The 15,683-nt window shown below is 45.5% G+C and overlaps 1 protein-coding gene across 3 annotated transcripts in view; it reads left to right on the top strand.

Moving 5' to 3' along the window:
- SBNO2 (strawberry notch homolog 2) overlaps positions 1-10,405 on the top strand; it is a 148,933-nt gene extending 138,528 nt beyond the window's left edge. For all 3 annotated transcript variants that reach the window (XM_087703295.1, XM_087703296.1, XM_087703297.1), the window contains 5 exons: positions 1,427-1,519; positions 3,618-3,749; positions 3,850-3,926; positions 6,434-6,624; positions 9,103-10,405. In XM_087703295.1, the coding sequence (XP_087559421.1) occupies positions 1,427-1,519; positions 3,618-3,749; positions 3,850-3,926; positions 6,434-6,624; positions 9,103-9,701 (1,092 nt within the window). In that variant the 3' untranslated portion in view covers positions 9,702-10,405. The remainder of the gene's footprint in view (positions 1-1,426; positions 1,520-3,617; positions 3,750-3,849; positions 3,927-6,433; positions 6,625-9,102) is intronic.
- The last annotated feature ends 5,278 nt before the right edge of the window (positions 10,406-15,683 follow it).

The raw sequence follows: 15,683 nt of genomic DNA on the forward strand, positions 1-15,683 counted from the left end.
AATGGGCCACCTTTGTTTCTTCTGACTCGGCTGCCTCTTACAAGCCTCAGACTGGAATTTTCCTAGCTTTGTCTGGAGATGCCACTGGTGCTTCTCAACCTTAGCCATTCTAAGATGTGTGGACTTCAACTCCCAGAATTCCCCAGCCAGCGGCTGGCTGGGGAATTCTGGGAGTTGAAGTCCACACATCTTAGAATGGCTAAGGTTGAGAAGCACTGTTCTACTTGCAAAGCTTGTGTACTTTCAGTAAGATGCCGCTAGTGACAAAATATTTTGAGCTCACAATATGTGCTGTCCTAGGCTTCCCAAGACGGTACAAAGCACACACTTAGTCCCAAAGACCCTCTTTTTATTTCAACGGCTGTGAATTACGTTCATTCACAGCCCGTAATGAGTCACAAATAGTTTGTAAAGAGTCCAACAGAAGTCTGCCACAATCTTTCCTGATAAGGCTGATAAGCACCAAGCACCCACCTTTATCTCCCTTGAAATGCTGCCAAAGACCTAATTGCCAATTAGCTTTGCAAGGCCACATGGAGGACAGAGTCAAAACGGAGCTTCAGAATTTAAACCGGCCAGAAGGAACAAAGTTGCTTCCTGCAAAGGCTCATGTGCCTGTGATCCTCCTTTATTGTCTTATGGGAGGGACCAATCATCTCCAAGCCTTACTCTTGAGTCGTCCCTTTTGTCTTAGCTGCCCTTCTGACAGATCTGTGCATGCGTACACTGGGAATAGGCTCCCCCTGTTCCTCTTCCTCGCTGATGTCCATCTCTGGAGGCTCCGGAAACAGCACATAACTCCCAGATGGCCCTGGCCCCCTCTCTGCCTCCGACGCAGAGCCCTCATCCGATCCTTCCCCAGACTCCAGGACTGGCTCATATTTCTCCCCAACCTCCTTACTGTCCGACTCTGCTGTCAGCTCCGCAAGCCACCGACGGACCACAACACAATAACAAAAAGTATTCCAAGCTGAAACCAAGAAGGCCTCTGCCTGTTTTCTCATGACCTGTACAATTCTGCAGATTCCTCATAACCGTTTTAAACTTTCTTGGTGATCACAGGGCCCTGTGGGACGTTGCAATGATTATAAATACACGCTAGTTGCCGAGCGCCTAATTTTGATCATATGACTATAGGGATGCTGCCACAGTGATAAGTGTGATGACCAGCCATAAGTCATTATTTTTAAGTGTGGTTCTAATTTTGCTAGGCGAATGGGCATGAGTCAACAACTACCTGTACTCTAAACCAGTGTTTCCCAACCTTGGCAACTTGAAGATGTCCGGACTTCAACTCCCAGAATTCCCCAGCCAGCATTCGCTGGCTGGGGAATTCTGGGAGTTGAAGTCCGGACATCTTCAAGTTGCCAAGGTTGGGAAACACTGCTCTAAACAGCTTCTTTGCTTATTTCTGCCCTGCCTTTAGATCAGTGTGGACAGAGGGTTGAAGTGGGAGGAGGCCTACGAGAAGTCACTTCATCTGACGGGCCCCAATGATGGGTTCTACCTGTCCCACAAGGTAAGACAAATTGGTGGGGATGGACTGGTGGGAATTTTGGGGTGATAGTTTTTTTCCGCAAGGAAAAAAGAGGTTGGCAGGGATCTTCATCAGAAGTGAAAAATCTTCCCTTTTTAGTTGTTCTGTTTTCAGGGGATTTGAGGAGGAGGAGGTTATTCTGGCATATATTCCATTCCACACCCTAGCCATTAATCTCTAGAAAACGTTTTATTGTTAGTCACCTCTGTTACAAGAATCTCTTGGGAACGATCAGATAAGATTTAAGGGATTGTGGCAAAGGTCAAGTTTTCTGCAGTGCAAGGATTCTAATCTTGACCCCCTCTTAACACCTCCCTCTACTTTAGCTGGAGATTCTACTATATACTCTCTGCTCAAGCCACTTTGGGTTGTGTGGTGATTCTGCTTCAGGCTTGCTAGTTGTTACAGTATAGAATAGAATAAGAATAAGAATGGAATGGAATGGAATAGAATAGAATGAGATAGAATAAGAATAGAATAGAATTAGAATAGAAAAGAATAGAAATAGAATAGAAATAGGAATGGAATGGAATAAGAATAGAATTAGAATTGGAATAGAATAGAATAGAGAGAATAAGAATAGAATAGAATTAGAATAGAAAAGAATAGGAATAGAATAGGAATGGAATGGAATAAGAATAGAATTAGAATTGGAATAGAATAGAATAGAGAGAATAAGAATAGAATAGAATTAGAATAGAAAAGAATAGGAATAGAATAGGAATGGAATGGAATAAGAATAGAATTAGAATTGGAATAGAATAGAATAGAGAGAATAAGAATAGAATAGAATAGAATTAGAATAGAAAAGAATAGGAATGGAATAGGAATGGAATAGGAATGGAATGGAATAAGAATAGAATTAGAATTGGAATAGAATAGAATAGAATTCTTTATTGGCCAAGTGTGATTGGACACACAAGGAATTTGTCTTTGGTGCAGATGCTCTCAGTGTACATAGGAGAATAAAATACATTCATTAAGAATAAAAAGATTCAACACTTAGTGATAGTCAAGTTTAGTAATAAGCTATCAAATCATACTAGGAAACAAATAAAAACAATATAAATTGAAAGATACGAGCAACATGGTTATAGTCATAAGTGGGAAGAGATAGGTACTAGGAAGGGAGAGAAGAATAATAGTAATACATTCTTAGTAAATTATTTGACAGTGTAGTGGAAATTAGTTATTAAGCAGAATGATGGCATTCGGGGGGGAAAACCTGTCCTTATGCCTAGTTGTTCTGGTGTGCAATGCTCTATAGCCTCATTAGGAGAGTATAAGTTGAAACAATTTATGTCCAGGATGTGAGGGGTCTGTAGATATTTTCACAGCCCTCTTTTTGATTTGTGCAGTGTACAGGTCCTCAGTGGAGGGCAGATTGGTAGCTACCGTATTTTTCAGAGTATAAGACACACCTTTTTCCCTCAAAAAAGAGGCTGAAAATCTGGGTGCGTCTTATACACGGAATACAGCATTTTTTGCCTCCCGAAGCCCCGCCCCTTCACCAAAATGGCCGTGCAGAGCCTTTCAGAGTGCTTCTGGGGGCTGGGGAGGGCAGAAATGAGCAAAAAATGGGCCTTTTCCCTCCCAGCCCCCAGCAGCACTCTATAAGGCCATGCATGCAATTTTTTTTTGGACAAAAAACGGGCCTGTTTTTTCTGCAGCTCTGATTATCCTCTGAAGTCTGTGTCTGTCTTGTTGGGTTGCAGAGCCAAACCAGACAGTTATGGAGGTGCAGAGGACAGACTCAGTAATTCCTCTGTAGAACTGAATCAGCAACTCCCTGGGCAGTTTGAGCTTCCTGAGTTGACGCAGAAAAAACATTCTTTCTTGTGCTTTTTTGATGACGTTTTTGATGTTAGGTGTCCATCTTGGGTATTGAGATTTACCTGATTTAAGGTCTTGAGATTTACCTGATCATTGCCACCTTTTTAAGGACCTAATCGTCCGTGCATTGAGCTCATTGGCCCACCTCTGACTCCAGGTTCCTAATCTGCAGTACCTAGTTTTGGGGAGCACCACTCTCTCTCCCCCACTCCCTAAACTAACTACGAGCACTCTTGCCCCCCTGCAGTTCCGAAGCAACAAATATATTAGCCTCCTAGCCGAACAGACCCGTGGGAAATACTTCACCCTCTACAAGCCCAACATCGGGAAGCAGAGCCAGCTGGAGACCATGGACAGCCTTTTTAGAAAGTACCAGCCGGTAAGGCCCAGTCTACAGCAGTGGCGGTTCTGACCGCAGATCCATTTTTTTCCTCCTCCGCCATTCCTTGATGGTTCCTTCTCGCTGGCCTTCCCTGCAGGTGTCACCGGCGGATGCTGAGCCCCACTGGAAGAGCACTTACGAATTCTCCCTGAAGCACTGCAACCACACCGCAAGGTAAGTCACCTTCGAGGGTTGCTCCGAAGACAGAAACATTGAGAAAACAAGAGGCTTCTTAGTTTCTTAGACAATGAAGAAGATGCACGTAGGTTGCTAGATTGTTAGGCCCTTCTGATGGCGATGTTGATAGAGTTGTAATGTTTACAGACATCCCTCAATGTCCGACCCTTTATTAATTTAATTAGTTAGTTAGTTAATTAATTAATTCAAAATTACAACAGTGCTGAAAAAAAAATGATTTCAACCGTCACCGTGTCCCTAGGGTGATGACCAAAATATGTTGGGGTAATGACGATTTAATAGCTGCTATAAGTCTGTAAACTGAGATGATGACATGAGGTTGAGTCAGCAGGGTTACTGCCACTTTAAGAAGCTGTATATATAAGAGAGGCCATGTGAGGGCGTCTCTCTCTCTCTCTCTCTTCCTGTATCTCTCTCTTCCTGTATCTCTCTCCTCCTGTATCTCTCTCCTCGTGTACCTCTCTCCATTGTGGTTCTCCGTGTAGAGTTGAAGATTGATTGATTGCCTAGTATTTGCCGGACACATGTATGTATGTATACATAAGTCCTGTATATACTGTAAACCACTGTTTGAAAGACAAACCTCTGTGTACTGTATTTTGCTCCTGGGTTGTCTCGAAATAGTAGTCACACTGTGAGCACTCTGAGAAAATAGGCTGCTTGGCAACTAGCATGTACAGGAAATCCTCACGTTATGACAGCAATGGAGCCTGCCCATTATTGTGGGAAGTCAAGATGTTAAATGAGTCACGTCATTAATGACTGGCCCGTATCCCTTCTCTCCCCAATGCATTTGTTAACCGAATACATGGATTGTTAAGTGTGCATGGGATGCCTTGAGGATGCGTGCCTTGGACCTCCCAAGCCCCCCCCCCCCCCCCCCCTGCAACAGCCACTTCTGACTCCTTGGTGTCCCCACAGCCACTTCGGCCTCCTCTGCCCCTCACAACCACTCACTTACCTTGCAAAGATCTGGAGGTGAGCTCAGGAGGTGAAGGAAGGTGTTCTGTCCCAGCTCCCCAACCACGACAAACGTTCTGTACTTAATCACCGATTCCTTTATTAGGAGTGTCCTGGCAAAAAGTCTCTCTCTCACAGCAGGCTAACAAATCTGGCCGGGAGATGAATAGTTGTCTGCCACATCTATTTATTGGAATCGGAATTGGAATTTATTGCATTTATATGCCGCCCTTTTCCCCGAAGGGGACTCAGGGCGGCTCACAATCCAAGTCAGGGAAGGAGGTACAGACAAGGGATAAAAAGACGAACATAACAATACACAATTTAAAAGCACACGACAACCATACCATTCGAGGGGTGGGGGGGCAAAAGCTCTTTAGCCCCAGGCCTGTTGGAACAGCCAGGTTTTAAGAGCTTTGCGGAAGGCCTGGAGGGTGGTGAGGGTTCGAATCTCCACGGGGAGCTCGTTCCAGAGGGTCGGAGCAGCCACAGAGAAGGCTCTCCTCCGGGTGGTCGCCAGTCGGCATTGGCCGGTGGATGGAATTCGGAGGAGGCCTAATCTGTGGGATCTAATCGGTCTAGTGGAGGTGATTGGCAGCAGGCGGTCTCTCAAGTACCCAGGTCCAATACCATGAAGGGCTTTATAAGTGACGACTAGTGCCTTGAATCGTATCCGAAGACCAATAGGCAGCCAGTGCAGCTCGCGGAGGATAGGTGTTATGTGGGTGAACCGAGGTGCACCAACGATTGCTCGCGCGGCTGCATTCTGGACAAGCTGAAGTCTCTGAATGCTCTTCAAGGGCTGCCCCATTTATCTCCACCCCCTCCTTTTATCTCCAAAGCTAGGGTGGGGCTTTGTTAGCAGCAGTGGCTCTTCCGCCCCAAGGACCAGCCCATAGATTTCCACTGCTCTCCTCTCCCCTGCCTTCTGCACATCCACGCGTCAGGCACTGGACCCAGCTGTTCCTTCTCTTCCTTATCAGCCACCTCCAGACCTGGGGGCTGTTGACTCTCCATCTGCGGGCTGATGGACAGCCCAGGATTTGTCTCTCTCTCTGCCAGTTCCATTCCCTCTTCCCCCTCGGAGCCCAGCCTTGAAGCTGACCCTGACTCTTCCTCATCTGATTCAATTGCTGGAGGGGCCGGCGGCCGACAGGCCACAACAGAAGGGAGGAAGAGCAAGAAGAAAGCAGTGTCTGTTTTCATACAGCCACCCTTGCAGGCTAGCAGCATGATGAGGGAGGCGGTGTGAAAAGAGGGATCAGCCTAGAATCCCTGCATAGCCAGAAACGAACTAAGTCCAGCCCCTCCTTGAGTGCTGTTGACGCTTATCTAACTCCAAGCAGGTGCCAACTGTTAGTTGAGAAGATTCTTGGGCGAAGGCTACAGCAATAAATCAGTTGAATCGAAGATTGACCTGTGGACATGAACTTTTGCACCTGACGGTGTGTTTTCTTTCTTGTGTTTCCTCCCCACCCCCCGCTTCCCGCAACCTTCCCCATTAACAACCCTCACCCTCCCAGGAACAGGAACTGCAAGGTTGTCCAGGAAAGAAAGGAATGTTTCCAAGGCACGCGTTTACGGCACTATTACATGCTCTGCGGGGCTCTCTTGCGCGTCTGGACCAAAATCGCTAGCATCATGGCTAATATCACCAACACCAGCTACCTGCAGATCGTCCGCCTCAAGACCAAAGAGAAGAAGAAGCAAGTGGGTGAGTGGCCAACTCAAGCTGTTCTCCTTGGGGCAAAGGGTGGAATCGCCTCAATCCCAGATCCTGACAATCAATTGCCAGATTTGGAAGTGGCCCCTAAGTCCATGGAAACCTGGTTGAGAGTCGCTGGGGATGGAGAGAAAGGGATGGAAAAGAGAGCAGCCAATTAACAGTAAAAACAGCAAACCACAAAAAGCTTGAGCTCAACTCATAGCCAGCCACTCAGCTGGGCCAGAGCGTTCAAAGGATCTTTGCCTTAGGAACATAAAGGTGGCCTTTTTTTTTTTGGAGGGGGGGTTTATAACTTTTATTAAGGACTAGCCGATAACCCGGCGTTGCCCGGATATTTATTTATAGGGGGAAAATGCCCAGACCAAATGTAATTTCTAATGCTGGATTTTCCCGCTCATCAGAGGGAGCCCCCTTGTGGAGTAGTGTGAAGCTGTTACCATGGCAATTCCACTGTGCTGTACAGTAGAATCCATTTAAAGGCAGTACGGTAGAATCCATTTAAAGGCACAATAGGCTGCATCTTAACACACACGCTGAGGGGTGTTACCCCAACAGTACCTGTCTCCAGAGAGTAAGTCATCTGTGTATCAAGTTTGATTGAACTTGGTTGAGGCGTTCCAGAGTTATGCCGGAACATACATACATACACACATACACAGCGATAGATAGATAGATAGATAGATAGATAGATAGATAGATAGATAGATAGATAGATAGATAGATAGATAGATAGATAGATAGATAGATAGATAGATAGAAGAGAGAGAGAGAGAGAGAGAGAGAGATACATAGATAGATACATAGATAGATAGATAGATAGATAGATAGATAGATAGAAAGAGAGATATAGATAGATGATAGATAGATAGATAGATAGATAGATAGAAGATAGATAGAGAGATAGATAGAGAGAGAAAGAGATAGATAGAAAGAGAGATATAGATAGATAGATAGATAGATAGATAGAAAGAGAGATATAGATAGATAGATAGATAGATAGAGATAGATAGAAAGAAAGATATAGATAGATAGATAGATAGATAGATAGATAGATAGATAGATAGAAGATAGATAGAGAGAGAGAGAGATAGAGAAAGAGAGATATAGATAGATAGATAGATAGATAGATAGAAAGAGAGATATAGATAGATAGATAGAGAGAGAGAGAGAGAGAGATTGATTGCAGTAAGGTGATCCTTGCCTTACCAACAGTTCATTTAGTGACTGCTCGAAGTTACAAGGGCACTGAAAAAAGTGACTTATGACAATGTTTCACACTTATGACCATGGTAGCGTCCCTGCGGTCACATGATCAAAATCCAGACGCTTGGCAACTGACTCATATTTACGACTATTGCAGTGTCCTGGGTTCATGTGATCACCTTTTGTGACCTTCTGACAAGCAAAGTCTGTGGGGAAGCCAGATTCACTTAACAACCGTGTGACTAACTTAACAACTGCAGTGACATTCAGTTAACAACTGTGGCAAGAAAGGTTGTAAAATGGGGCAAAGCTCACTTAACAAAGGTGTCACTTAGCATCACTAAGTTGAGGACTACCTGTAAAAGAAACTAATACAAGATATACTTAAAGGAGAAAGAAGAGTAAGAAAGAATAAAAAGTGCACGAAAAAGAACATGTTAAAGATTAAAGGAAATGCCGTATTTTTCAGACTACAAGACGCACCAAGATTTAGAAGAGGTAAGTAAGAAAAAAAAGTTTTTGTCCTCCCCCACCCACAGAAGCACTGTGCAGGCTTCAGTAGGGCTGCGGGAGGGCAAAAAAGCCCCCGTTTTTGTGAAAAATGGGCAGAAAACGCGTTGTTTCTCACAAAAATGGGGGTATTTTTGCCTTCCCCCAGCCCTGCTGAAACCTGCACAGTGCTTCTGGGGCCTGAGGGAAGGCAGAAAAGCCTCCGTTTTTGCAAAAAAAGACCCGTTTTTTGCAAAAATGGGATGTGGGGACGGGGCTTCAGGAGGCCAAAAATGGGCTGCATTTGGTGTATATGATGCACCAACACTTCCACGCTCTTTTGGGGGGGGGGGTAAGGTGCGTCTTATATTCCGAAAAATACGGTACGTATATAAAGAAGTGTCCTCCGATCTTCCAATTGCAACAAATATTAGATAAATTGAATAACTTTTTGTGGTTCCCTAATGAGGAGCAGCCACCCGGAGCACCTGTGAACGATTTCCTGCCCACTCTCAACTAGGAACCGGTCTATTCACCAGTTCTCTAATCTTTCACAGAGTGCCCTTGTAACTTTGAACAGGCACTAAACGATTGTAAGTTACAAGTAAATGGTTGTAAGTCGAGGACTACCTGTTTTTCCCATATTCTCCTCTCATTCCTCACTGGCCGACTTCCTTCCCTTCCTTTCTCTGTAACCGGGAGGAGGGCGGGTGGCATTTGAGCGTCTCTCCTCCTGCCGAAAAGTTGACTCAGTACATTTTATCCCGTCTGCAGGGATCAAGATACCGGAAAATTGCGTCCATCAGGTGTTGAAGGAGTTGAAGCAGATGGACGAGAACGTCAAGCAGAAGCAGAAGCAGCAGCAGCTTCAAGCCATGTTGGGCCCCATGATGGCCAGCCAGCCCTACCCGCAGGTCGTCCCACCACTGGACCTCAGCCAGCCTCCAGTATTTCTCTCTGCCCAGCCCACTTCCTTGCTGCAGGACGAGGTCTGGGATCTGACCAACAGCCCACCCGGGGAAGTCCTTCCTGACTTCTGGACGCACCCATCTCCGCCACCTCCTCCGCCGAACGTTCCACTCCCCCCTGCCCCCTCGCAGTTCAACTTCCACGCGCCCTACGACAGCAGCGCAGCGTTGGTGGGCAGCCTGGCGCTCGGCGGCTCCCCTTCCCAGCACGAACCCTTGCCCCCGACGCCAGCCCTGCCCCTCCCCCTGGCAGACAATTTCTCCCCAGCCAGCCTGAACTTCCGGGAACTCTTGGAGGAGATGATGCTGAACTCCAACGGTTTGGTGGGCGAGAACAGCGAGCAGGAGCGCCAGAGCGTCATCCAGTTCAGCGGACCCCTCTCCGACCTCTATGATGCCAGCTGAGTTGGGGAAATGGGAGGGGAGAAGAGAGGGGGGGGGGCTTCTTTACACCATGCGTGGGAGGGGGTGTTTGTTTTTAATCCTGGGTTGGAACGGACCACTTCAAAAAAAAGGGGGGGCTGGGCGCAGAGAACTCTACTTAAGAGAAACAAAGTTTATTTATATATAATATACAGTCAAGCCTGTACTAATTTTTTTATATGTATGTACAGAGAGATATGTACAAAGAAGGGTTGTGGGAGAAGAGAAATGGAAGGGGTGGGGGGAAGGGAAAATTATGCCGAAATACCAGGGGAATCGGGCACTTTAGAAAAACGGCTACGTGCCGGCTTCCTTATCCACCTGTTGCTTCTCAGTACCAGGCTGGGCTACCCAACAACAACAACAACAACAACAACAAAAAACTACTGACTTTGAAAAGTGAGAATCATAAAATGGTTGTATTGCTCACTTAGCTTCCATTAGCCTCTGCTAACATCGCCAGAGTGTAAAAACTCCCATTAAAGAGATATCTGCCTTTATACACCATTAATCAATTTGACAATTGCGCATGTGATAGGCCCATTCACCCGCCTCCCACCTCTCACCTGATGTTAGCAGAGACTAATGAAAGCTGTGAGCCATATATTGTAAGTTCCGGAGATCACAACCTCTGTTTCTTCTTTTATAACTACACCTGGAACTCCTATTTTAGGATACTTCTTATATATATAGGATATATATATAGGATATATATATAGGATATATATATATATAGGATATATATATAGGATATATATATAGGATATATATATATAGGATATATATATAGGATATATATATAGGATATATATATATATATAATGGTTTTTTTTATTTGTGCTGATAAATAAATAAAGGGAGACTAGTATAGATCTATTTCAAGCTATTTAGCTCTCATCAGCTAGCCATACCCTTACTGGGATTCGAACCTGTGCTATATATATATATATATATATATATATATGAAGTATCCTAAAATAGGAGTTCCAGGTGTAGTTATATATATTCATTCAGACATAGATGCCCACAGGCATACAGGTAGTCCTTGACTTACAACAATTCTTTTATTAACCATTCCAAGTTACAACAGCGCTGAAAAAAGTGACTTAGCACCGTTTTTTCACACTTAACGACCGTTACAGCAGCCCCACGGTCCTGAGATCAAAATCCAGACCTGTGGCACTTCTTGATTCCTATTTACGACGGTTGCAGTGTCCTGGAGCCACACGATCTCTCCTTTTGCGACCTTCTGACAAGCCCATTGGAGGGGACTCAGATTCACTTTAACACCAGTTTGACTCATTGAACAAACTACTTCGATTCAGTTAACAGTTGTGGCAAGGAAGGTTGCAAAAGGAGTTCGGCAAAATCACTTAACGTATGTTTCGTTTAGCAGCAGAAGTTTGGGGCTCAGCTGTGGTCATAAGCCGAGGACTACCTGTATCCCTTCTACCTGACTTGTCAAAAGAAGTCAAGTGACAGTCCAAAGTGTGGGGGAGAAAGCTTTCTCAAAGTCCTTCGTTTGATTTTAATTTTTTTTTTTTTTTTTTTTTTGCACAAATGGAAAAATGTTGCACAATCAGATTAGCGGTAGATTCTCGGCTACAGTGGGGTCCTCGATCTTACGACCATTCGTTTACCAGTCACACGTTTGGGATTCGGGCCCGTATTTTCCAAGCCTTGCACGCTTTCACTGTGTGCTTCAGGGGAAAGCCCGATTCCCTTAACCACCGGGTTACTAATTTAACAACTGCAGCGATTCACTTAACAACCGTGGCAAGAAAAGTTGTAAAATAAGAGCAGAACTCGCCCATCCGCTGTTTTGCTTTAGCAGTGGGAATTTTAGGCTCAATTGTGGCCTGTAAGTCCAGGACTCTCTCTCTACCCTTTTTCCTGCCCTGGTAAGATTTAGGAAAACACCCGAGTTTTCTTGCGTGTGAGAAATGGTCGTTGAAGGCACTTGGATGCTTAATCTCCCACACTTTTCTTGCACCCTTTCTAGTTGTTGGGTTTTTTTTTTAACCTTTACCTGCCTTTGCTTGAGTTGCTCAAGAGGTCAGGCCGAATCTCCTGGCTCCAGCCTCATCTTATGAAGGCAGGAAAATCGGTTGGTGGGAAGAGGTGTGAGCAGCTTAGGATAACCCGCTTAGCTTTACGGCTAAGCCAGCTTCCTCCCCATTTCAAAAATTCAGGGTATTAACATTGCAAAAGTGGCTAGCTCCAAAGAGGTGGCTTATGTCCTGCACCAGTGTTGGCTAAACCTTTTTGCCCTCGCCTGCCGAAAGCGTGCGCGGGTGTGCCCACACTCATAGTGCAATGTGTGCACACACACACACCGCCCCCTGCGCATGACCCCTGCCCCACGCATACGCGCTAACCCTCCCACACACATACCGTGCCCTGTTTTGGGCCTAGCAGGCCTCCCTGAAGCCTCCGGGGACCAAAAATGGGGCAGAGGGGGTATCGCACCCACTGTATACTCTCCCGCACCCTGTGCATGCAACCCCGCACGGGCGTCTACCACGTGCTGGCAGAGACCCAAAAATGAGCTGGCTAGCGGGAGGTGTGCGCGCATCGTGGTGGAGCTGATCTGGGCGACGGCTTGCGTTTCCGCAGAGAGGGTTCCAGGTGCCACCTGTGGCAGGCATTGCCATAGATTCGTCATCAGGGTCCTATGCAAAAGATTTTTTTATTTTATTTTAAAGGCAGATCTCTTCTTGATTGCACATACCCAATGTTGGGGGGGGTGTTTGCATGCAACTAAGATTATTCCAGTGCTGATTCTTCTGTGTGTCTTTCCTGCTGAGGGTCTAGTCTAGGAGTGTGTAACCACCTCCACTCTACGCCCTGTGGACTTCACCCCTCTGGAATGAGCTGCCCCCGGAGCTTCGCATAATCCCCGACTTCCGGTCCTTCCGACGCGCCCTAAAAAGTTGGCTTTTCCAGCAAGCCGGCCTGGCCTGAATAGAATAAAATATAGGATTAATTTGGTTGTTAATTTTAATTTAATTTTTAAATTTTTATTGTAAATATCAATTGGGGTTTTTTTTTTGGATACTTTATTTAATGTCCCTTTTAATTTTTGTAATATGTGTTTTTTTTTTAATGTTGTACGCCACTCTGAGTCCTTGGGAGAAGGGCGGCATGTAAATCCAATAAACCTAAACCTAACCTCCCAGAATTCCCGAGCCAGCATTGATCACATGACGCCCTGGGAGACATGGCTGGCTCAGGAATTCTGGGAGTTGAAGTCCACAAGGCGTAAACGTGCCGTAATTGCCCGCCTCTGCTCTGGGATGGAGCCCTCCCCTTCCCCAGATGTGTGGGGACTACCACAGCAAAAAAAAAAGAAAGAAACACCAGGCGCTTCTCAACACAGCTGGCAGGCTGTGCTAAAACCCTTAAGGACTCCTTTGTCTGTTTCTGCTGCAAATATTTTCCTTTTTTTTTTTTTGACTCACAGCTGCTGCTAGACCAAATTCTCTTCCATCCTTGGCATTAAAGCCTTTGTGCAAATTTCCTAAGTTATTGGATATCATCCCAAACTCTTCTTTGCAATGCAAAGGGTTCCTAGGTGCCCTCCTAAATCTGCCCCAGAAGGAACATTGTTTTCATACATTTCACTCCAGGTAGTCTTCGACTTACGACCACGGTGGAGCTTGCACATCCTGGACATCAATCGTGTCAGCCGTTAAAATGGGTCAGTCATGGGAACAACCCGATTTTACGAGCTTAGTGGTCATTAAGTGAACTCAACAGTCCTAAAGCAGCCGCCATGGTCATTAAGCGAGCGTCACGGTCATTAAGCGAACCAATGATCCTCCGGGGGGGGGGGGGCTAGTTTTGCCTAGTTTCCCCTCAGCAAAACACAGTCACGTTGATCGCGAGACTGCGATGGCCTCTCCAACGCGAATGAAACCCGCTCGCGTGACTGCAGGGGAGGTGACCGTCGGATCTTCAGATCCGGGTCATAAGTAGCCCCCAAGTGATGACTTTGAATGGTCGCCCAGCGAATGGTCGTAAGCCGAGGACTACCTGTATCCGTGGGTTGGAGGGCTCTAACATTGCATTTCAGCAGGCATTCGGCCGGGCCTCGGCCTAGCCAGTGACGTCCAGAGAAATTTCAACTCTTTTATCTTAAAAAAAAGATTCCTCGTATAGGAAAGGCATCTTCATTTTCTTGGATAATTCTTGCCACTCAGCTCTTTTGTACCTTCTTAAAAAACTAGTTAAACCTTTTAAACCAGGGCTCTCCAACCTTGGCCACTTTAAGCCTGGTGGACTTCAACTCCCAGAATTCCCAACTCCCAGCTTCGCTGGGAGTTGGGAATTCTGGGAGCTGAAGTCCCCCCAGGCTTAAATTGGCCAATGCTGAAGAACCCTGGTTTTAAACTAACTAGCATGGCAATTATCAAATGTGTACAAGAGTAAACTCCGAGTTTCTTCCCATGAAGCTGGACACTTTTGTGCAGTTTACACACACACAAACACACACATGCACACACTGTATCCCAACCACACGTTGCCGGTACAACCGTGTGAGGGACACACATTCTAAATAGCCAAGAACCAAAAAATTAGGAATATATATTTTTAACAGATTAACAAGAGTTGGAAGGGACCTTGGAGGTCTTCTAGTCCAACCCCTTGCTCTTCTTGCCCCCCCAACCCACAAGTGTTTTAAATCAGTTTTATTTAAGCATTGCCGCGGCTGGGGAATTCTGGGAGCCGAGCTCTCCATGTGTCTTAAAACTTGCTAAACTTAAGAATCACTGCTTCAGATCTTTTTTACCTGCTTAGATTTTCGGTCCTTGTGACTTAATTTCCCCTTGAAAATAACGATTGGAAAGAGCTGGGCGATGGGTGCATAAAAACCAGAAAACTATGCAAAATAGGTACAACTGATTTGAAATCCCCAAACTAAGCATCTGACCCACCAACCAGTAAGTTTTAAAAACGTAAGGTAAAGGTTCCCCTCGCACATATGTGCTACTCGTTCCTGACTCTAGGGGGCGGTGCTCACCAGCACTGTCCAAAGACGTCTCCGTGGTCACGACTAAACGCCGAAGGCGCACGGAACGCTGTTCCCTTCCCACCAAAGCTGATCCCTATTTTTCTCCTTGCATTTTTTACGTGCTTTCGAACTGCTAGGTTGGCAGAAGCTGGGACAAGTCACGGGAGCTCCCTCCATTAGGCGGCGCTAGGGATTCGAACTGCCGACCTTTCTGATCGACAAGCTCAGCGTCTTAGCCACCGAGCCACGGCGTCCCTTTTAAAAAAAAAACGTAATAGCCATAATAAACCCAGTTAGCTCGATTGGAGGTTGTTCAGGCCGACGAGCAGCAAGCGAACTTTTTAAAAAGCCTTACGACTCAGGAAAGATTTTAAGATGTTTTGAGTGCCTCCTGTCCTCTTTCTCCATGATCTTCAGAATGTCGGGTGGCTGTTTCACATTCAGCTGAGAAGTAAAAAATATGCAATTTTTCTTCTGGCTTTCTCAGAAAGGTGGGCTAATAAAGCCGAGGAGGCCCCCCACAGAGGACATCCAACCAACCCCCCCCCCCCAAAATGGCCTGTCTCCATTTTTTGTCAGGAAAGGGGGAAAAAAGATGATGTCATAGCTACTTTTTGATTAAATTATTACGTTGTTTGTTCTATTGATTGTATTTTGTAAATGGGGGGGAAAAAACCCCACCCTTTTTCTTCCTACCACCCCGTGGCACTTTTTAACCGATTTTCAATGACTCCTGATTTTGTTTTATTCCTATGCATATTTATAATGAATTGAAAAAAAAATGTATATATGTAAAGAGCGGGGGAGGATTCTTTCCCTTTTCCCTGTTGAACAATGTGCCTTTTGACTAATGATTTCAGGATTTTGTACTTGCATCAGAAGGATTAAAATATTGGCATTTCAGTTGAAGAAATGAAGGATTTGTGTATGTACGTGGGGGAGGTGGCAGG

This window comes from Thamnophis sirtalis, unplaced genomic scaffold (assembly GCF_051295495.1).
Source record: "Thamnophis sirtalis isolate CommonGarterSnake01/CBP01778 unplaced genomic scaffold, rThaSir2_p1.2 scaffold_1, whole genome shotgun sequence".
NCBI classification, from domain to species: Eukaryota; Metazoa; Chordata; class Lepidosauria; order Squamata; family Natricidae; genus Thamnophis; species Thamnophis sirtalis.